This window comes from Lolium rigidum, chromosome 7 (genome assembly GCF_022539505.1).
Source record: "Lolium rigidum isolate FL_2022 chromosome 7, APGP_CSIRO_Lrig_0.1, whole genome shotgun sequence".
NCBI lineage: Eukaryota > Viridiplantae > Streptophyta > Magnoliopsida > Poales > Poaceae > Lolium > Lolium rigidum.
In genome coordinates, this window is record NC_061514.1 from 107,982,971 (window position 1) to 108,005,088 (window position 22,118).

At 47.0% G+C, this 22,118-nt stretch overlaps 1 protein-coding gene and 1 long non-coding RNA gene across 3 annotated transcripts; one reads left to right on the forward strand and one right to left on the reverse strand.

Moving 5' to 3' along the window:
* Positions 1–570: 570 nt before the first annotated feature.
* LOC124677492 lies at positions 571–1,712 on the reverse strand. 2 transcript variants are annotated; one of them, XR_006994070.1, is made up of 4 exons: positions 1,499–1,712; positions 1,308–1,376; positions 1,133–1,198; positions 571–911 (listed from the first exon to the last, which is right to left on the reverse strand). It is a non-coding gene; the product is annotated as an uncharacterized LOC124677492 (long non-coding RNA). The 2 variants fall into 2 exon arrangements; XR_006994069.1 differs by having other exon boundaries at positions 1,495–1,712.
* A 6,007-nt stretch (positions 1,713–7,719) lies between these two features.
* On the forward strand, positions 7,720–16,333 carry LOC124671821. The gene is made up of 9 exons (XM_047208147.1): positions 7,720–8,003; positions 8,129–8,265; positions 8,386–8,475; positions 13,453–13,558; positions 14,066–14,128; positions 14,758–14,884; positions 15,282–15,462; positions 15,577–16,040; positions 16,100–16,333. The coding sequence occupies exons 1-9, from the start codon at positions 7,720–7,722 to the stop codon at positions 16,331–16,333; spliced, it is 1,686 nt and encodes a 561-aa protein (XP_047064103.1).
* The last annotated feature ends 5,785 nt before the right edge of the window (positions 16,334–22,118 follow it).

The window sequence follows — 22,118 nt, forward strand, 5'->3', positions numbered from 1 at the left end:
GCCAGATTGGGGTGGATGAGGCCGGGAGGCGCCATTTCCCGTCACCGGCGGCCGCTCCAGGCTCGCCCCGCACGCTCCTAGTTGTCGCGAGAGCGACAGGGCTCGCTCGCCCCGAGCGGAGTTGTGGCATGTTCGTTCTTTTTTTCCCCTGGTTGCCACGTGAAAGTTGATCCAACGGTTCCCTGGAATTGCATCGTACGGTCCAAAGTGCAACCGATTTTGGTGATTTTGTCGGCCGACCGACGGTCAACGCGTGCTCTCAAGAAACGAGGCCAGGAAGCAGGAACCGCCTGGCCCACGCTGGATTGCCCATCGTCAGGCTAGTCACAATGGGAAGTATCATACACTAGTATCATGCACATGATACTAGTTTACTAGTGGTTGGGGCGCCCCATGGGGCGCCTCCTCACCGGTGTTGAGCGGATCAATCACACTCCTCTTTAATACTTACTGATGTAATGTTGCTTTGTATATTTAAAAAGCTATTAATGTGCATGCTAATCAAGTTATGATCTGATCTGCTTGCACACAAAACTCTCAATAATCTATTGAGAGCCTGAAGCTCTTTACATAGACCAACATTCTTACATGAAAGAACATCTGATGGAAAGGTGGATCAAACCTGAACAAAGCATCACACAAACTTACATGTTTACATAGACAAAAGATGCATACATGAAGGAAATTTAGGAGCAGCCTGAACACAGAACTAAGCTATGCTTGCTAATTATCACCGCAGTACCAGAATGATACTAACATATACTACAGAGCATTATACCTTGCCATTGACATATACTTCAAGGCACTACATATTGCATAGGCTTTCCTATATATACTATCATCCTTCGCCCTATGCTTTATCAGACCAGCCTAGAATCCAAGCCAAACAGCAATTCCATTGGGTAGGATACCTACAATAGAAACCAGAGGGATCTTCTGACCAAGATTGAAATCTGTATATTCCAGTAAATATAGATGCATGTTCTTCAGCAATGAAAAAAATATGCATGTGCATCCAGTTGGGTATCTAAACTCTTCTCCATTAAATGTTTAACAAAGAACAACGCAAATGGTAGTTAAACTTTTAATAGATCTGGATACAAAAAAATGGAGATAGAAAGAGGACAGTTACCTGTGACCAAAGGCAATACTCATTATGTGTAGAAAGAGGATACACCGGCTGCCCATAAATCATATGCTGAGCAAAAAAAAAAAAATCCAGTGTAATGAATACAAGAAATTTGCAATCATATAAGGAGAATACAAATTTCTCTCATTTTCTCAGAATCAAGAGATAAGCATACTACCGCATCATCAAAGGGCACAAAACCAAGTAGTACTCCATAATTGATGGTCAGAGCGGTCACAGTTCAACCCTGCTAGGTTGCAGAACATAGTAGCAGTAAGTTAATCATCGTATTGTGCTAGAGAAAAAATGAACAACACAACAATCAAGTTTCCAAAAGAATAAAATTGTGAGTATTATTGCCCTACCTACATGGCCATCGAGGCTGATTATTCAGGTGGCCACAGCCTAGAAACTGTGAACGAAAAAACATAATTTTAGGTGATAAATTTAGAGTAACAGGTCACCCTGAGATAGTAAGTAATCAGTACTAACTAAGAAAACATATTCTGGGAACGAATTGATATGCCGTTTCTAAAACAAGTAAATGACTAAATGACTTATCCTTGTAAGCGTAAGAGATTTTCTTACATGTGATATATTTCACATTGTAAATGAGTTGTCTTCCTAAGTGTAAGTAATCAGTACTAATCCGGTGCTACATCAATTGTTTCTTCTAGCACTCTTACTGATTTGCGATAATATATGGATTTGGTCACATCAGCAAGGAGATACTGACATGATAACAGTCCAATTGTTCGCAGCCAACAACTATTTGGAGAAGAAACGCCATGTACCCAAGTAATCTAGAAAATTAGCTGAACCAACATAGATGCATGAGCCAAGAAAGTTTAGCCAAACTTAGCCCTAAACAAAGGCATTGAGTAAAAGGTGTCATGCCATTTTCTCTCATTGGACACTAAGCTAGAAGGAAATTTTACAAGTCAAAGTACTAAACTGACAAACAATCTGTTCCTTTGAATATGGCTAGAAAGGGTTAAAGTTGCTGTTTGAAAATATTTTGGTTGCAAAAGCTGAGAGAGTGGATAAATCCTCCCACGTATGTGTTTATGCAGCTAGCTCAACTTACACGACTGGGAAATAAAATTCAGCTTTCTTTCTCCATAGTATAGTAGTACAGTTTATGAGAAGACGATAGCCTCATGATAAAGCAACCTATGTAGCAAAACTTTTCAGCTAGTCCTCGTCGTCGTTCATCCGGATCAGTCCCATCAACATAAGTTTTAAGAATATAATAAGAAGCAGAGAAGGGAAGTCATACTTTCATTCGTCAAATATTCCTACAGACCCACCATAAAATGTAGTTCTTCTCTTTGTTTCTGAACCTGAAACAAAATCAGATAAACAAATCAAGATCAAAATGCATTTGCCCAATAGGGAGAGACAGGAGAGTTGCTCAAACGTTCTTGCCTCTGCTGCTCCGCCTCCCTCGTCTCCAGCCTTTCGTGCATGCAACTCTGACCCCCATGCTTCCTCATGAGGCCTAGTCTTCCACGTAACAAGAGGATAATAGAGAAGGTACCCTCTTGTTCCTTCTCCTCCGGTGCTCCTCACCCCTAGCCGGTCATTGCCAGCCGTCGGGCTCCTCCGCTCGCACCGCCAGCGACCGCTTCGCCTCCTCCATCCAGTGACACCCAGATCTGTATGCACGGCCGCCGGCGCAGTCCCACCTCCTCCATCGGACCATCTTCGCCAAGCATGAGGGGAAAAGGTGTGGTGCAGCAGTGGCGCAAAGGGCGGCCGGGCTCGGAAGAGGAACTCACACCTACTGTGGCCAACCGGCAACCGAGCACCATGAAGGGCCGAGATCCATGGTATGGCACTGCGGGGAGCTACGAGGAGGGAGAGTTGGAGCGGCTGAAGCTCCTAAACGACGGAGTGCGCGAGCGAGGGCGTCGACGGCGAGCGGGGAAAGGGTGGGGGGCGGCGAGCGGGGAAAGGGAGGAGGCTGGAAGCGAGGCAATCGCAGGGTGGACGCTAGGGTTTCGTTCGGGTGTTGTTATCTCGAGTTGTGAGAAACGGACAGCCGAGATGGTCGCGGAGCTTTCCCTTCGATCGAACGGCTCGGGAAGGAAGCGAGCCACGGGGCTATCGTGGAGTGCCCTGGTATAGGCCAAGGGTACACGCACTTGCTTGTTCTCAATGATAGTAACCCCACAATGCATAGTATCATAAGATAGTATCATATATCATCATATTTAATGTTTTGTAGAATGTCAATGCAAATGTGTGTACATGATGTGTTTGCCATTAAATTTTCTAGTTTTACGTGCTATGATACGGTATCATATTATGATACACTCTCATCTCTCACCTCATTAATTGGTGTGCCACATCAGATTTTTGCTAACATGGCATGCATGATACTACTTATGATACTCCCATTGTGATTGTCTCAGTCAATGCATGCCGAGTCTGGCTAGTAGTAAAATCCGAGTCGATGGATGGAGATGTTCTTGATGATTTAATTGATTTCAGTTGTTTAGCGAGAGACGTAGATCAATACCAACGGATCTTGTCACCTGTTAGATGAATCTAACAGCAAGCTGCCACCGATGCATGTCGAGGAGAGTAACTAGTCGCATTATTCCCTTTTTTTTCTTACTCTCCACGACCAAATGGGATGGCCAAGTTGACCATAATAATCATGGCCTTGATCTGCTCAGTGCTCACTCACGATTTAAATCAAGATCTTGCGCGGCGTAGTAGCTTTGGACAGGGATTCAGTGACATTACAACAGCATGGCACGCTGTACCATGACCTTCCATCCACCCTACAATTTCCATCTAACGGTTGTAATCAAGCGATTAGAAAATTTTGCTAAATTTATCTTTTTTGCTGCGTTCCAAATACAAAGTATTTTCGATTGAAACTTTTCGTACTTACAACATGATTCGTTGGTAACATGTACATTTTTTGTTTTAAATTTTTTGATGATTTTTTTAAAAAATATTAAAAATCATCAAAAAATTCAAAAGAAAAAATATACGTATTGCCAACGAATCATGTTGTGAATACGGAAAGTTTCAATCGAAAATACTTTGTATTTTAGGTGCAGCAAAAAAAAATTTGGCAAAATTTTCCGATCGCTTGATTGCAGTCGAGATGGAAATTGTAGGGTGGATGGGAGTCCAGTAGCTCTGCCCGTTCTTGGTGGGACTTGACCACGGTCGCGTCAAGTCTGGTTGCGTGGACCTGGGGATCCCTAGAGTAGACCCACCCTGCTCCTAGCGTCGCGAAGTACTCGCCTGCCGGCTTTACCGGCCGTGGTTGGGATTTGGGAACCGTGCATGCATGCTGAACGAACAGGGGGAGTTACCGCGATCTTGCCTCGTCAGGAGGCAATGAACTGACGGTTTCCCTAGACTGTCCGAGTTTTTTCCCTCCATTGACAGGCGGAATTCATTTGGATACACATATAGAGCCCCATCGTATAAAACAAGTCTCTTGCTTGAATCCCCATCTGGTAACAAAAATGGGCTGGGCTTAATAGCAACTTTGACTCTTTGAGGAAGGGATAACCCATCTTGCACGAAGAATTTGGTGTACGAAAATATAGTTTCGGTCCAGATAACCCCTTTATCAAGGGCAATATCCTAGTCACCGTGATCTCCCTACTCCCTAGTCCTCTACTAGCTTTAGTACATCTGTACATGCGCACGCGTGGTTCGATGTCCGGGGACACGTTGGGGTTGGGAGGGGGAACCAGCTGACGTGTTCTTAGAGCATCTCCAACAGGCGCGCTATATAGGCCGCGCGGCATAAAAACGTCCGATATAGCGCGCGCGGGAGAGAATGTGGCGTTCCAGCAGGCGCGGTAAACGGCGCGGCGCTGTAAAATTTTTAGGGCGCGTGGCGTTTTGCATAATCCGGAGCGGCATATCTGGCGCGTCGGCTACAGCGCGCGGCATCGCTCGTCCAAGCGCGAAAAATCCCCCGCGCTGAAACTTCCTCTTCCGCCTCGCCGCCCGAGCGCCCAATCCGTCGTCTCCGCGCGCCGCCGGTGAAATCCCGACGATGGAGGACCCCTCCGGCACCCCTCCCTACTCCGTCCCACCCTCCGCCGCCACCACTTCCGCCGCACCACCGCCAAACCGTAGCGGCGGCGCCGACGGCGGCAACGCAACGGTTGCTGCGCGCGCCCTCTTCATCCCGCCGCGCGGGGCACTGCACGCAGGCGCTGCCGCCGCGCAGGGCGCCGGCGCGCGGCCCGCGCCGAGGAGGGGAAAGGCGCCGTCGAGCAAACGGCCGCACATCGGTCCCGCCTCCGTCGCGCCGCCGAAGAAAGCGAAGTCGCCCGTCCCCCGCCGGCCGCAGCCTCCTCCTCCTCCGACGAACCAGGCGCCTCCTCCTCCTCCTCCGACGACGACGAACCAGGCGCCTCCTCCTCCTCCTCCGCCGGGCGCACATACGGTGCACGATGAAATGCCCGAGGGGTAAAAAAACACTACTTTTTGTCCAAATTCTACTTTAGATGCATACCTAGCCGGGAAGTGATGAATTTCATTGCAATGTAGAGTCGATGATGCGGCATTCATGGAGGCAATGAATGTTGGATCCTCGTTCATGCATGAAGAAGCCGCCGATGGAGAGGAGGAATATGAGGATGTAGACGAGGAAGGAGAAGGGTTGATTGAACCTCGGCCTCCCGGTCGGTCCGCCAACTACACCATAGCGGAGGACAAGTTGCTTTGCAAGACGTGGTTGACAATTGGAATGGATCCAACAACCGGTACCGATCAAACAAGAGAAACATATTGGATGAGGATGACGGACTACTTCAACACACACACAAGTGGGAACGAGCGAACCATGCGCTCACTTCGGTCCCGTTGGTCCCGCATCAGCACCGATTGCCAAAAATGGGCGGGCGTGCAAGCCAACATCGATGTTCTCAATCCAAGTGGCACTAATGAGAATGATAGGGTAAGTCATTCTACTATGTTCACCATATGGCTCATATGAGAAGAATACGGTTATACTTCATATAGCTAATCTATTTTCTTGTCCCATATGTGTAGAACTCCATGGCTCAAGGATTGTTTAGGGATGTGGGAAAGAAGAACAAGAAAGGCAACAAGATTCTTGGCAAGCCATTCACCTTGCATCATTGCTATGACGTGCTAGGGAATGAAGAGAAGTGGAAGACGCGCGGCAAGTTGGATGCGGCAACTATGGCGGCCCATGCTACCGGTGATGCAACAATCATCGATGATGATGATTCAAGTGATGAAGGGAAGAAGAGAAGCTTCACTCCTCACTCCGTCAACAATGGGCGGAGGAATAGTAGCATTCATGGAAGAGATTGTTGGTTGCCAACATGAACACTTCCACTACCGGCATGTTTGGAGGAGGCATGTTTGGAGGAGGCATGCCGACGTTTGGAGGAGGCATGGGAGGCATGGCCGGCATGGGAAGCATGCCCATGCCCACCATGGGAGGCATGGCCGGCATGGGAGGCTATGGAGGCATGGCCGGCATGGGAGGACCAAGCTATGTAGGAGTCTTTGGAGGGACCATGGGAGGCTCGGTGAGTGGTGTGTATGGGAGTATGGGAGCACCACCGGGAGGCTTCGTGTCTTCCATGAATGCTACTATTCCTCCTTCCACCCAAGATGACGAGGAAGAAGAAGCTGTTGACTTGGAAAATGCGGAAGTGTGATATGCATTTGTGATATGTGTTCCACTTTGTCCATTTGAACCATATGTCGTGTGTCATTGTTGAACTACGTCATTTTGTGTGTCGTTCTTGAACTATGTGATGTATGTTGCACTTTGTGTCCACTTAAATTATGGTACATTATTTGTTTCATGAATTATGTGTGATTATTTGATCTTTGTGATTGCAAAATAGTATAAAAAACTGTTTTCCGCGCCCCCGCGCGCTGTATTTTGCCGCGCCCGGTGGAGGACGATTTTTTCCGCCCGCGCACGCGCAGCATTTTGCCGCGTCCGGCGGGGGAAAATACGGCCCAGCGCGCGCTAGCTGTTTACAGCGCGCAGAATCAGAGGTTTAGCGCGCCGCGATATAGCGCGCCTGTTGGAGATGCTCTTATCTTACAGTACCTTGTGTGTCCATGTTACCTTGGAGAGGAAGACATTCGTGGGACATGGTGGGCCTTAGCGCTGATGCGCTGGCTTCGCAAGAAACAACGCTAGGACTGTGGGTCTCGCCCAAGCCGCATTCTATGGCCCACCAACAGCGCCAGTGCATGAGGAGCCTATCAGTCTGCTTCCTTACGAGCATCTCCACCGGCGCCCCCCATAGCAATTTGGGGGCCGGGAGCCAAAATGGGCTCGCACCGGCGTGCCCCAAACGGCGCCGGCGATTTTTGGAGCCCAATAGAAGCGCCGGCAACCCCGTGACGGCCCCTTCGCCAAGGCGCGAATCGGACGCGCCGGCGCCTCGCGGGGCTGAAAATTTTGGGCGTGAGAGCCACCTGTCAGCCGCACAACAACAAAATATTCATCTCCCCCCCCCCAAACCCCGTTCCCTTCGCCGCTTATTTCTGCCGCCAGCCGCTCCATCTCCCATCCAGCCTCCAACCCGAAATATACTCGCCGCCGCGCCATGGCACCGAAGAGAAAGCCTCCGGTGAATGCAGCGAAACCGCCGACGAAGGCGCCGCCGAAGACGCGCACCGTAGCGTCGAAGGAGAAGCTGGCGACCATGTCGCGGGAGGAGTGGGAGACGGAGATGGACCGCCGTGCCTTCATCACAGCCGACCGCAGGAGGCACCGCATCGCCGCCCTCGACGCAAAGAAAGCGGCGGCCTCTGCGGAAGCGTGCCTGAGCCTGGGCGGCGGCCTGAACAACATCTCGAGCTCCCCGTCGTCGCCGGGTTACTACGGGGGGTATACCGCGGACGCGCCGTCGATCTCGCAGATGCGGCTGTCACAGATGGACGGCCGCGCCCGCTACTCCCCCGAGTTCGGCGACAACAACGCGCCGTTCTCGCCGGATTCCACGGCTCGGGCAGCGGCGCCTTCCGCTTCCCCGACCTGAATGATTCGCCTGACCTGCGCCGCACCGAGGTCAAGGGCCACGTGACGGACGGCACTGGCCTTCCCCGCCACCTCTTCCCCGACGACGGCAGGCACACCCACCAGGTGTTCGGTAGCGCGTCCGGCGTGTCCATGGGCCAGGACGAGGTGCGTTTCCTTACTTTTTATGTGTTGTGTGCATCGTAGACACCGGCAGCGAGTGAAAGTTTGTAACTTTATGCGTAATTTGCAGGCGAGGAGGAGATCCTGAACGACGTCATACGCGGCCATGCCTACGAACCCCCGGTCGACGACTACGAAGAAAAGGCCTACGAGGACGAAGGTGAGGAGGAAGTCCAGGAGGAGCTGATCGACGTCGAGACCGGCGCCAACGTGAGGAGGACGCGCGGGCGGTCCACCGGCACTCGTGGAAGCAAGTGAGTTTTTGCCCCATCACCGGCGCAAACCAAACCGGGGGCAAGTACTACAAGCGCATTCTTGATTGTTTCAACAAGAAGAAGAACTATGGTGATTATGCCACCATGGACAAACCCTCTCTCACCGTTGGAACTTGATCAAGGCGGGGTGTAGCAAGTTCCACGGCTTTTACGAGAAGATCAAGGCACGGAAGGAGAGTGGCAAGACGATGGTCGATTGGGTATGATCTCTATCTTATTTGCATATGAATTGTTGATCAATGTTGTTGCATATGAATTGATGATGTATATGAATTGATGATCAATGTTGTTTCATTGTTTTGCATCATATGTTGTTAGATGTGCGATGCCCTCGACATGTACAAGCACATGAACGACGACAAGGACTTCCCGTTTATGCATTGCTACAACAAGCTCCAAGGTTGCAACAAAATGGGACAACCTCCTATCCACTCTTTTGAAGGACGGGGAAGATGGGCCGGTCGATCCAGCCGGCACCTCCACCGGGTGCCCCATTGGCAATAAGAAGGCCAAGGCCGACAGGAATGCGGCGCCGGTTTTGGCAGCCATGGACGCCTCCATCGAGAAGATGATCACCTCCTTCTCGGTGGAGAACAAGGAAGCTGCCGATATAGCCGCCGTCGTGTGGAAGGCCATCCTCGACAAGCAAGACGCCAAGATCGAGTTGGAGAGGGAGAGGGTGGAGGCGGCGAAGATGGAAGCTCACGCCGCTGCCATGAAGGCCACCAACGAAGCGACACAGATCTCGTTGGCCAAAATGTCTCAAGAATCGAAGATCTTGATGGCCGACATGGAGAATATGGACCCCTTAGCGCGGGCGTGGCACGAGATGTACCGCGAGCGCATCGGCCAAGAGGTGATGGCGGCGCGAGCTGCGTCGGCGTCTCCCCCGGCACCGTCCACGTTCATGTCTACCCCGGCACCGTCCCCGTTCATTTCTCCCCCGACACCGTCCCCGTTCATGTCTGCCCCGGCACCCTCGACGTTCATGCCCCCCCGACGACCGTGGATCCTGTTGCAGCGACGGAGCTGCCGCCGGCCGCCAATGAGGAAGCCATCGAGGTTGCGCCGCCCGTGACCTTCGTGTGATCATGCGATCATCTGGCTTGGAAAGCCCTTCTTTTGCACCGGAAACGGCGATCTGATGGCCGTGTGTTGGCCCGAACTTCTTATTTGTAGACTTATTCGAATTTGGTGGCCGTGTGTTGGCCCAAACTTCTTATTCGTAGACTTATTCGAATTTCTATGGTTATGTTTGAGATTTCAAATTCGAATTATCTATCGGGGTCGTCAGTTTGGGGGCGCCGGTGTGGGAGCAGCTCCCCCAAATGGAGGATGATGTGACGGCGCTCCCCAAACGGAGGTGCCGGCGCCCCTGCCGGCGCCTATTTGGAGGGCGTCGGTGGAGATGCTCTAAGAGCAAGAACAATAGTGTAGCCGGTAGCCGGCTATAACAATTGGCCACGTCAACTATAGTCAATTTATAGCTAGCATGTACAATAGTAAACTACTACTATAAAAGTGTAGTACTTTTACAATACATGATCCACCTTTTAGTCTCATATAGTACCTAGAAGCACGTGCTAGAGCTGACTATTAGATAAGAGCCCACTTCTCTTCTCTCTTCTCCAACTAGGCAAACTTATAAGAGCAAGTGCAATAAGTCCTAGTTAGCTGGTTATAAGGATTAAAATAGTATTTTATTGCTTAGTTGGAGGAGAGAGAGAAGGAGAGTGAACTCTTATGCAAGAGCCAGCTCTAGCACGTGCTCCTAGGCATTTTGTGAGAGTGAAAGGTGGGCCATACATTGATAAAGTACTACATTTCTATAGCTCACTATTGTATATGTTGACTCTAAGTTGGTTATAGATGATATATCACTTGGCTTATAGCCAGCAGCTGGCTACGCGAATTGTTCTAATATTTTATCTCTTATAGCCAGCTAATACCTTATTGTATTTGCTCTAAGGTGACTCATCTTCTGCGGGTGTCCCGTAGTAGGTAGGCGTGGACATGGGCTTGGCAGGAGTGTGTATTGAGCGCCTATCTACGCAACGCCTGAAGCGCTAGTAGTAGGATTGGCCGGCCATAATTTTGGATTTGTTCATCACAATTGGGGGCCTCATACTCAACATAGAACTGTTTTATGAAAGAAACCGTTCCCGGGGAATGTTGATTGCCAGGGGACTGTTGATGGCTGATGGCTCCCACAGAGATTTCTAAGCATCCCCTCGGGTGTGTCACCGCTGCATCCTGAGATGAGGACGACATGCAACGCAGATGCGGCGCGTCGTAGATGTGTGCCGCTCGGGATGGATCTGCGTCCGCATTCACCATTGTCGTGTATCCGACGCATCAGCGCGTGCCGAGCTGCTCTTGAATGTTGTTGACCGTGAGGTCCATGGCGGTCATACGACCGATCGACTACCACCTGCTTGTGTAGCGCCTCCAATCAAGCGTTTTGTGACACGGGCGAGTCAAGGATTTCTCGATTTTGGGCCAGCGCGTCGAGGAGCCACATCGAGCTTGAACATAGATCGAAACCAACCTCGGGTGTTCTCGGAGGAAAGTTTACACAAATTGGATACTGATTTGTAACCAAATGATTCAGAAAAACGTTTTCTTGTGAATTTTGACTCGCTCTTCGATCTCCGGATAGGCTGCCTGACCATTGACACAGAATGTAACAATCCTTCATACAATTGATATAGAGAAGGGGGATTTGAGTATTCAAGGTTTTGTAGGAGACATAAGCAACATTGGGGTTTAGGAATATAATTGGAGTTTACTCAATACAATACCGCTGCTCATAATTGGCATGGCACCTGCCTATTTAAACTCTCCCCTAGACTCGTTAACCGGTTGGGTAACTTTCGAGCTCAACAACACATTCGCTAACGGCACCGCGCCTGCCACGCATGAAGAACCTTTCGTAACCAATCCCCGCTCGCCACCTATCAGTCAAGGGTCCTCACAAATTCTTGTTTTACCCAAGGTTAAGGGAAAGTAGCAGCGAATCCTAAGTGACAAACATACATATTTCATGGAGAAAAAAATCCCAGTGATTTTTGCCCCGCTCTTCAATTTTCACAGCGGAAATAACTGACCCTCGATACCAAATGCAATGATCCTTGATATAGAGAAAGGGATTCGAAACATGAATTCAAGGTTTGAAAGGAGACGAAAGCAACATCGGGGTTCAAAAGTAGAATTTGACTTCACGATATCAATGCTCGGGATTGGCCCTGCACCTGCCAATTTAAACACTCCTCTAACCTCTCGCTAACTAGTTTGGGTAGTTTTCGAGTTCAACAACGTACGCCACTGCGCCTGTCACACAAGAAGAACCTTCCGTAGCCAATCCCCGCTCGCCACATGTCAGTTAAGGTCCCGGCAAGAGTCTTGTTTTTTTACACTGGTGTGGAAAGTAGCACAGATCATCGCGCCTGCCACGCATGAAGAACCCCCTAGCCAATCTCCTCTCGCCATCTACCAAGGGCTCCTAACAGAAGTATTGTTTAATTTGCGGTTGATGGAAAATAGCACACAAGCCACGCATAGAGAACCACACCACGTGTGAGGGTATAGTCTTGTTTTATTCATGGTTAAGGGAAAGTAATACTCCCTCCGTTCTTTATTAGTTGTCGGAGATTCAGATGTATCTATACCTAATAGATACATCTGAATCTGCGACAACGAATAAGGAATGGAAGGTTTCAAAAAAACGAATAAGGAAAGGAGGGAGTAGTAAATCTTGAGTCGCACATGTTTGACAATGTAACTTATTTTCCATTGTTTATGAGGAGAAAGAGATCAATGGATCTTCTCACTTGTCATGAATGGGTACATCCCATTTTAGCCTTAAAACGGAATGACAGTAATCCCAAGAGCAAATGGAATATGTGAAACAATTCCTCCCGTAGGAAAGAATCTAGGAGCAAGCTGCCAGCCATGGCTAGGCGGAGTCCACTGTCGACGCCGACCCTGCACCCGAGCCCAGCTCCCCGGCAAACGACCGGACCGAGACAGCAGGAGGAGGTTGCTTGTTGCCGTGGACAAGACATTTTGTACCTAGGCGCTTGGTAACGTTCTGGTCTTCTCAACCCGGCAGGCACCCCGAGGCTATTTAAACCCCGCTCCCCGTCCCGGCAACACTCCTACCTCACTTGCCAAGAAGTTGCCCACACACACTCTCTCTCCGTCTCTCGGATGCTCTCCTGCTCTGGCTCCCAACTCTCCTGCTCCAAGGCATCCTCCCGTCGCAGCGCAGCCGGGCGTCCATGGCAGGGTAAGCCGCGTTCTGGTCTCCCTGGGTTCAGTCTCTTGGGTCTGTCTGACTTTTCTTTCTCCTCTCCTCTGGGTTTCTATTGTTTTATTTGCTTGTTCTGGGTTTATTATCTGCTCCGAATTCCTGAGGGGATTGGGGAGATTCCGATGGGGGGTTCAGCGTTGATCCAGATGGGCATTGCGAATGACGGCGGATTCTGTTGCGTGTGCGGTTTGAGGGAGAAATGGATTGCCGGAGCAGGTGTCGGTCTGATCGATTTCCGGCCGGTCGCAGCTGTGCGCTTATGCTTCTTTGTTTTGAGATGGTCACAAAGATTTGCTGCCTGCTACTACTGCTAGCGTGTGATGGTGCAGGTGCAGCGTTCGTTCAGTATTGCATCCCGTATCGTGGCTCTGTTTCTCTCTCGCTCTCTGATCGCAGCTCGCCCCTTCCTTTGAAGTAATTTGTTTCGCGGTGGGCACGAAGTAGAGAAAGATTTGTGCTGTTTGATTGGACCGTCGATTGGTGACGGACTGATGGTACGTGATTGTACAGTCTGACTGAACAAATGCGTTCGACAACGTCGCTTCGTCAGGAGGTGCTCGGTGTAACGCCGGCGACGTGATTCCGGCAAGGTTCCTCTCGTCGCTGCAGTGGGCGTGCGGGGGTTTTGGGACTGATTTGGTGGAGGAGGACAGGAGGTGCCTTCCTCTAGAAGATAGCAGAAGTCGTCTCAAAAAAAAAAAAAAAAAAACAGGAGCCAGCAGAAAAAAGGTAAGGCCTCCGTGTATCCGGCCCGGTTCTGTTCTTGTTGCGATGGCAGTGCAGGGGTTTCGCGGTCTGCCGAGGGTGGAGGAACCGAGGAACCTTCCTCTCGAAGGTAGAGAAGGTCATTGTTCTGTTCCGTTCTGGTCCGTTCTGTTCCGTTCCGTTCCGTTCCGATTGTTGGGGACTGAACTCGCGTTCGTTCGCAGCTTGTCCGTCCCTGTTTGCTTCTCTCGGCTATTGCAATGGTCAGACTCAGAGATCACAATACAGAACGCCGATTTGTGCTGATCGGATCTTCGATTTCTGCTAGCACGAGATGGTGCCGCTCCCGAGTTCAGCATCCATGGATCACAGAAAACGTCTCCTTACGCCAGCTCGAACGTGGTTGGTGTTGGGTTCCTCTATCTGCTGACTGACTGCTAGTTGAAGTGTTTATTCAGGATTCTTCTGATTAGCCTGCAGGTTCCTGTTCGCTTGCGGTTGCACGCAAATGACAGCTGCTGGTTTAAGAGAAGCGGCACTGGTCATAATTTCACATGTTTGTCACCGAGTGCCCGTTGTTCAGATCATTGGCTGTTTAGATCGGGCATGGTCCAGATTAGTCTCGTCTTTCTTCCGAAACAGGGGAAGAAACAAAGCTTCTTGCCAATACTCTGGCTATGATTGTTTTGGGGATTCAAAACAGTGTACACTAGTGTCTATCACAGTTCATGGTCGTAATTAATTGTCTTCATTACTACTACATCCGCTCTGAAATGTACATCGTAGTTACTATTACATTTCGGAACAGGGGTAACACTTTTCTTTTTTGAATAGTGTACATCGTAGTTAGCGTATGTTCTTTTCGAAAAAAATAGTTAGCATATGTTCTCAGAGACATTGACTATTCTTGATAACCTATCATTGTACCTAGAATTCAGTTAGTTATCTGCTTGTAAAAACTCTTTCATACATGTGCATCTAGCTTAGTTTGCTCAGTTTTGCATCTAAAAGATCTGTTGATTAACCCGAGAGAGAATTTTGTTCGGTCAGGTCGGATTTCTGTTATGAATCATTGGTTGAATATAGAATCATCAGTTCACCTCAAACAGATGCTTCCTAAGATAGACTGATCTCACAGTTCCTCCTGCAGGTCATTGATTATTAATGGGAAGATAATTGCTGCGATGATTAGACACACAGCTAGAGAAATCGAGGAATGGGTCGCGGCAGTGTGGAAGAAGTGCCCAAATTGCAAATATCGCATCTATAATGGCGATGTAAGTGTTATTAACTATATATTATGATAGCTAGATTTAAAAATTTATGCTCATTTGTGTAGTAACTTTCCCTACAGTCTTGTGCATGAAGTTCAACAGCGATTAAAAATGCACTAGTTCCAAAGAAAATGTATGTCAGATGCAACACTAGTACTCCATGAATTAGTTGATTGAGTACTTAGTTTATGCACAAATAATTTTAAAAATCAACGAGTTGTTAGATCCTATATGCATGGTAATGAGTAATGACATGTGGGAAGCAAATAATTTCATTGTATTCATTTTCACGCTTGATATGCTTGTTGAGCCATTATGTTCTGAACAACATATCATGCATTCGTATACAGAGGGTGTACAACGTCTTGATTTCTGGTTCACTCCATGCCTTGTTTTGCAGGTTTCATCACAGTGGCCAGGACTCCCTGCTGGTGTTAAATTTGAACCAACTGATCAGCAACTGCTTGTGCATCTGGAAGGAAAGGTTGGCAGGGCAGTGTCCCATGTACTAATAGATGACTTTATTCCAACCATAGAGGAAGTGGATGGAATTTGTTATACACATCCCAAAAATCTTCCTGGTACAAGATTCTTATTCTTCACATGTCATCAGGACCTTTTGAACTAACCAGTTAACTATTAGTACTACTTGAAGAGAAAATTATTGTTTAGGTAATTTTCACATGCCCCTGTAGGTATAGAGATGGATGGGAGAAGCAGTTATTTTTTCCATACAATATCAAACGCGTATGATGTTGGTCAGCGCAAGCGTCGGAAAATCAGCAACAGTAATCACACGGATTGTGATGAGCAGATCAGATGGCACATGACCGGAACACCTTCAGCCATCAAACTTAACGGTGTCACAAAAGGATGGAAGAAAATATTGGTTCTGAAATGTGGCAAGGGAAAGATACATAAAGCTAACTGGACGATCCATCAGTGTCATCTTGGGGTAGAGAAAGATGAAAAGCACGGGGATCTTGTCGTTTCCAGAGTATTTTGGCAGTTGAAGTCAAACACTGGGAAATCGCAGATGCATGCTGTTGATGCCAAATCCGGTCAATCTGCAATGAATATCGATCCTACAACCCCAAATATGTACCCTCCACAGCCTCGTCGCCTAAGTGGTAGCCCATTCGAACCAGAGCAGGATCAGGTAATCATCATCATCATTAGCTTTCATGGTTACTGCTGGATTTTCTGAAACTGTGACAGGATGAGGAAGAGCCCGGCTCATGTGCTGTTCAGCTGCAGGCTGACGAAGACCTCGCTGGAAGCTCAGAGTCTGTCGACTACGGTGTGCTGTCGGACCTCGACGAGCACCCGCTGCCCAACGACGATATCTCGGACGTCTGCCATGAGAAGCCGCTGCCTCCCGACTACTTCGACATGGACGCGCCCTTCTCGGATTGTACATTCCTTCTAACGCCTTTGGAATTCCCACTCTGACCGTAAGTGTAGCATGTGTTGCGTTCTTGCTTGTTTGTGTTTGTCACGGCGAATATACTTATCGTGTGTTTCTTGTGCTGGTTCGCAGGATAGCCAGAGTGACTGGCTGAACGGAAATGTAGCATAGCATAGAAGATGGGTTCTGAAGTAGCTGCGCAACGCAGAGAAACTGCCTTTCCTCGTGATGTATGGGTGATCCATCTCCCAGGAAAATTTTGTATATGATGTTTCGGTCTGCGGAATGGCGTGCCCCAGCTATGTTTCCAGTATAGCAGTATTAGGACATGAGTCAGACATTCTCGATTATCATCTCGACTCAGAAGTCTATGTTGCTAAGCAGTTGATGTGTTGTATTTGTAATGTTAAGCTATTAAAATGTATGATATGACATGTTAACTAACTCACTTCCCTTGAGATGTACTAATTTTGATGTAATCCATCCTTGCACGCCGTGTTTTCTGCTTTATGTTCTCAAGTTAGGGCTCCTTTGATTCAAAGGAATATGGAGAGTGTAGGAATATGAAAGGTGTAGGATTGGAGTGTCATGCCAAGTTGAATCCTATAGGAATATGGTATCTCTTTGATTGTGGCAAAGGAATTTTTCCATGAGGTATGAGCTAATGTTTTTTTCCTATAGGATTTGCACTACAAGATTCCTATAGGAATAGTTCCTATAGGATATGTTCCTATGAATCAAATGACTTGTATAGGAAATTTTCCCATAGGATCCAAATCCTACATAATTCCTATGTCAATCCTATGAATCAAAGGAGCCCTTAGTGACGCCAAGGTAAGTGCTAGGTTCCAGTTTCTTATTTGGGAGAACTGTTAAAGTGTTAATTTACCACAACATTCTTGCAGTAGAAGTGCCTAAATATGTACTAATCGTGGCTAAATGCAAAGTCGAATAGGAAAAAATTAATCTTGGCACCTCACCGATTTCATCCTAGACTCGCAATCAAGGGTGAAAGCAGTGGTGAATACAATTGTTATTTTAGTTATTAATGTTATTTTAGCTACTAATATGTGTAGTAATCATGGCTAAATGCAAAGTCTAATAGGAAACAAATTAAGATTGGCACCTCGCCAATTTTATCATAAGTTCACAATCAAGCGTGAAAGCAGTGGTGAATCCTAATTCCATGGAGGCACATATTTCACAGTGTAACTTATTTTCATTGTCTAGAAAAAGATAGTCAATGGATCCTATCACTTGTCGATGAACGCACATATTTCAGGTGTAACTTATTTTCATTGTTTAGCAAGAGATAGAGCCAATGCATCCTCTAAAGCTTTTTTTAGATCAACATGGATCATCATCCCCAGTTCCATTGATAAAGAACAAAACCTGACATCACACGAGAGTTTTATCCACCATGTAATCATGCATGGGAGGGTTCAAAGAAAATAAAATAAAAAACGCTTTTGGAAAGAACATAGAATAGTAGAGGATCCAGCAAGCAGGACACAACGATCATTAGACATTCACGAATTAGAAATGGTGTAATATACTCTTTCCCAAAACTTCTCATACCAGCACCAGTCCATTGAAATGCAAATAGGGATCAGAAATGTGGTCAATATCACGAAGAATAATGAAAGACCATCTATACCATATACAAATGGATGTTTTCATAAGGAAGCCATCGAAGGCTTTCACAAATTGAGATTTGGCGGTAGAAGGATCGAATTGTATCCAAAAGGACAACATTTTTAAAATGGAACAAAGCCAAAGGGGTGCATCCACGCCGGCTAGATATTGCAGAAGCAGAAATAGACCATGTGAAAGGACACGAATGCCTCCTAGAGGGGGATCAATATGCGGTTTAAAACTTTAACGATTATGGCTTAACAAATGCGGAATGAAACTACCGGTTAATTTGTCAAGCACAAATCTATATAACTAGGGTTCACCTATGTGCACCAACAACTTATGCTAAGAAATACAAAAAAAAGAGATAGCAAGATATATAACTTCAAGCACGAAGGCTATCACAAAGTAAAGTACATAAGTAAATAGCTCGGGTATAGAAATAACCGAGGTGAGACGGAGACGACGAAGTATCCCGAAGTTCACACTCTTGCGAGTGCTAGTCTCCGTTGGAGCGGTGTGGAGGACAAAGCACTCCAAACGCAACGAAGGCCTCACCTTATGCTCCTCGACCCTTCCGACCAAAGGGGAAGACCTCGATCCAATATGGAACCTTAGGGTGGTCACCGAACCCGCACAAAGCTTGGGGCTATCTCCACAACTTAATTGGAGGCTCCCAGTAAATTGCCACAAAGGACTTTCCCTTGAAGATTCTCCACAACTTAATTGGAGTCCCCAAGGGCACCACAAAGACCACTAAGCCGTCTAGGGTCCAAAGACCCAAGAGGAACAAGCTCCCGAAGTGAATATCTCACGAACTTTCACCTCCACGTATCACCGCGGAGAAGTCAAACCGATGCACCAAATGCAATGGCAAGAACACCACAAAGATGCTCAAATCCTTCTCTCTCAAATTCCAACAAAGCTACAAAAGCTACTGGGGGAATAGGAGAGGAAGAACAAATAGGAGAACACAAAATTCTCCAAGATCTAGATCCCAAAGATTTACTCACAAAGAGATGACTTGGTTTGGTCAAAGTGTGGATCTAGATCACCTCAATCTTTCTCTCAAATAGATGCAAGAATCATTGGAAGGGGAGAAAGATATCAAGCTCAAAGAAGTCAACAACAATGGAGGAGAGAGGCTTGAGAGTGAGGAGGAAGAAGCAATGCCAAAGAGAGAGAAAAAAGCCTTAAATAGGAAGCCCCAATATTCTGCCCGTTGGGGGCCAAATTCTTCCATGGGACGGTAGTACCAGCCAGGTGGGGCGGTACTACCGCCCAGCCCATGCACGCAGCGAGCAGAAGAAGAGCGACACGTGTCAACGCTAGGAGCGGCATGCACTCGAGGGTTGGCCTGGTGGGTGGGCAGCTCGGCCACGTGGGTGGGGCCCAGCGCGGCAAGGCCATCGAGCAGGGCGTGTGCTGGGAGCACAACGTGCAGGCGCGTGGTGGCCGGTACCACCAGCCTGGGCCGGTCGGTACCACCGGGCTTGGTACCGGTTTCGGTACCTATCACCATGCGCAAGCTACTGGGATGTCACATCCCAAAATTTTCTAAATTTTGGAATGTAAAATAAAATAAATTTATCGCTTGATTGTTTGAACTTGATTGAAATTTCACAAGGATTTAAAACTTTTGTGTTTATTAAAAAGGTATTTACAAAAATAGAGTTTTCATAAACCTTGGTTTCGAAATTTTTGCCAACAATAACCTATTTTGTTTGGAGGTTTTGAAAATTATAAGATTATTATTTTGAGAAAATATTAAGCCCTAAAAAGGCACTATAGCCACATAGACATGTATGTCAAATTTTAGTTTTATAAAGTTTATATTTTTGTCCTAAATTTTGGTCTCATATTAAAGGATTTTTCATGACGAATCCAACGATACCTTATTTGTTGTTTTCTGCTTATTTTTAATCCTCCAAAAGTGTATTTTAAGTTTCTGGACAAATAAAAAAGTAGCCAGGCCGAACGGCCCAGCTCGGCCCCGTCCCCCGACCAGCCCAGGCCGCCTCAACCTTTTTTTTTCCTGGCCCAACTAGGCTGATCCGGCCTAGACCGACCAGCCCGAGCGAGGCTCGCTCGCCTTCCTCTTCCTTGTTCACGTACGTGAGCTCAACGTTACAGCAGCCATGGCGCGTTCTCTCTCTTTGATTTTTTTCCCATTAATAGCTTTGCCGTTTCTCCTCAAGTTTAACAAGGAATTTACTCTAAATTAGGTGGGCAACTTATTCAGAGAATTACTTCTCCTCTTTATGATCTTTATTGGCCAAATCGAACCGGCGCCCCGAATGCCACCAGTCGGCATAGCTCTTCCGATCTCTCACCTCTGTCCATATCGATGCAAACCGAGAGGAGCACCGTGTGTCCCTTATTATACTCCATCATTTTCGTTCTCAAACTTTTTCGTGAGGAGCCCTGTATAGCCTGTTATACCTATGCCATCGATAGCCTGAAATCCAAGTTCGTCCCAAGATCTTGTCGTCGTCGGCGATTCTCTTGCCAATTCGTCACACCAGGAGACTCCCCTTGTCAAGGGCTACCTCCAGGACATGGCGGTGCATCAAGTTGTCATTGTTGGCCGCGACGCCTTTGGAGTTCATTGGATCGGTACGTTGCGTACATTGATCCTCTCTTCTATTCCTTTTACTGATGGACTTCCCTCACCGTCGCCTACCACCAGGACATGTTGGTGCGTCGTATGGTTTCTGCTGGCCATGCCGCTCATCGTCCGGCCGCTGCTCCGTTCGCCGTCACCATCGCCTGCAAGTACATCCGGTTTTTGGGTACACGAGAGGAGCAGCCGAAGATCTGCGACCATGTACCAGTGTACACGCCAAGCGTTCTTCATAACGTAGCGCCACCAGCGACCACATCCGACACGGCCATCATCGTCTTCGTGAACACCTACAGTACCTACTATCGCTGGTACGACTCCAGCATACAATCGTTCGGTCTGTACTTTGTAGTTAGGACCTGCTGAATGTATCCTAAAACTATAACGTCAGTTAGATCACATGCTAACCTAGTGCTAGTCTATACTATATTTTCACGTATCAATCACATGCTAAACACCCGGTCGTGCTTGTTGCATGCAGACCATCAATTCATGGTTTGTACTAGCATCACTAGTCTGTCCACGCGCGAGAACTGATTGATCAGTTCGTCCTTGGAGTAGGCTAGCTACTTCTCACGAATAAACTTTAAATTTTCATATCTTAAAATCTACAGCTCAAATTTAGATGAGATTTTCTCTGTTGAGTTCGTAATTAAGTTCTCTACAACTTTCATATAGAAACCTTTCCCATCCGAGAAACTTTCCCGGACAATTTTTCGTACACCATTAAATCTGTAACCGCTTCGGTATAATTTTGTAAAATTCATATCTTGATTTCTACAAGTTGGATTTTGGCAAACTTTATACCGTTGTAATCAACTAATCGCATAGATCTTTTTAGATATTTTGCGTGGCAGATTCACACACTTTGTTTTTGAGGTATTTCTATGATCCGCAATATCGGTCTTCGACTATGCAAATCTTTTAGACACATTCATCATGTTCCATGATCACATCTCTCCAAAGCATACTATCCTAGTTCATATTATTCAAATAACAACTGAGTTATTTGGGTAAATAGTGACAATCTTAACTATAGATTCCTCCCTTGTGCAAATGTTATGTGGAGACCCTCTACTACATAGCACAAACCTTGAACCAATATCGTGTCTATCCAAATTCATTCTGAATCACTCTTTGACTTAGTTTAGAACTATTCAACTTACAAATGAGTAATTTGAGTAATTCTACATATCACTAGTTCTTTACCAAAGTCTATGTGCCACCTTGTGCTATTTTGTTAAGTGTTGTCGCACTTTACTTGATAGTATTCTAGAAGCACCATTTGATACTTATGTGATTCTAATCACATGAGCCTTTCCAAATTCTATCTATTTGTATCCCATCGACTCCTTTCCAGTATCCATTTTCTTTCTAAGTATTTGATCATGTCATTCAATATCTCAAAGACATATCTTGCAAGCCATGTCTCATGCCATATCTTCTTTATCCGATGACTAAAATAAAATGAATAATAACTTGTTGTTTTCCTTGCTTGATTTTGTTGTTGTATGAATGGTGTGTTTATGTTCTGTTATTTTTTTTATCTTATAGTTTGTGTGAAGAGCGAC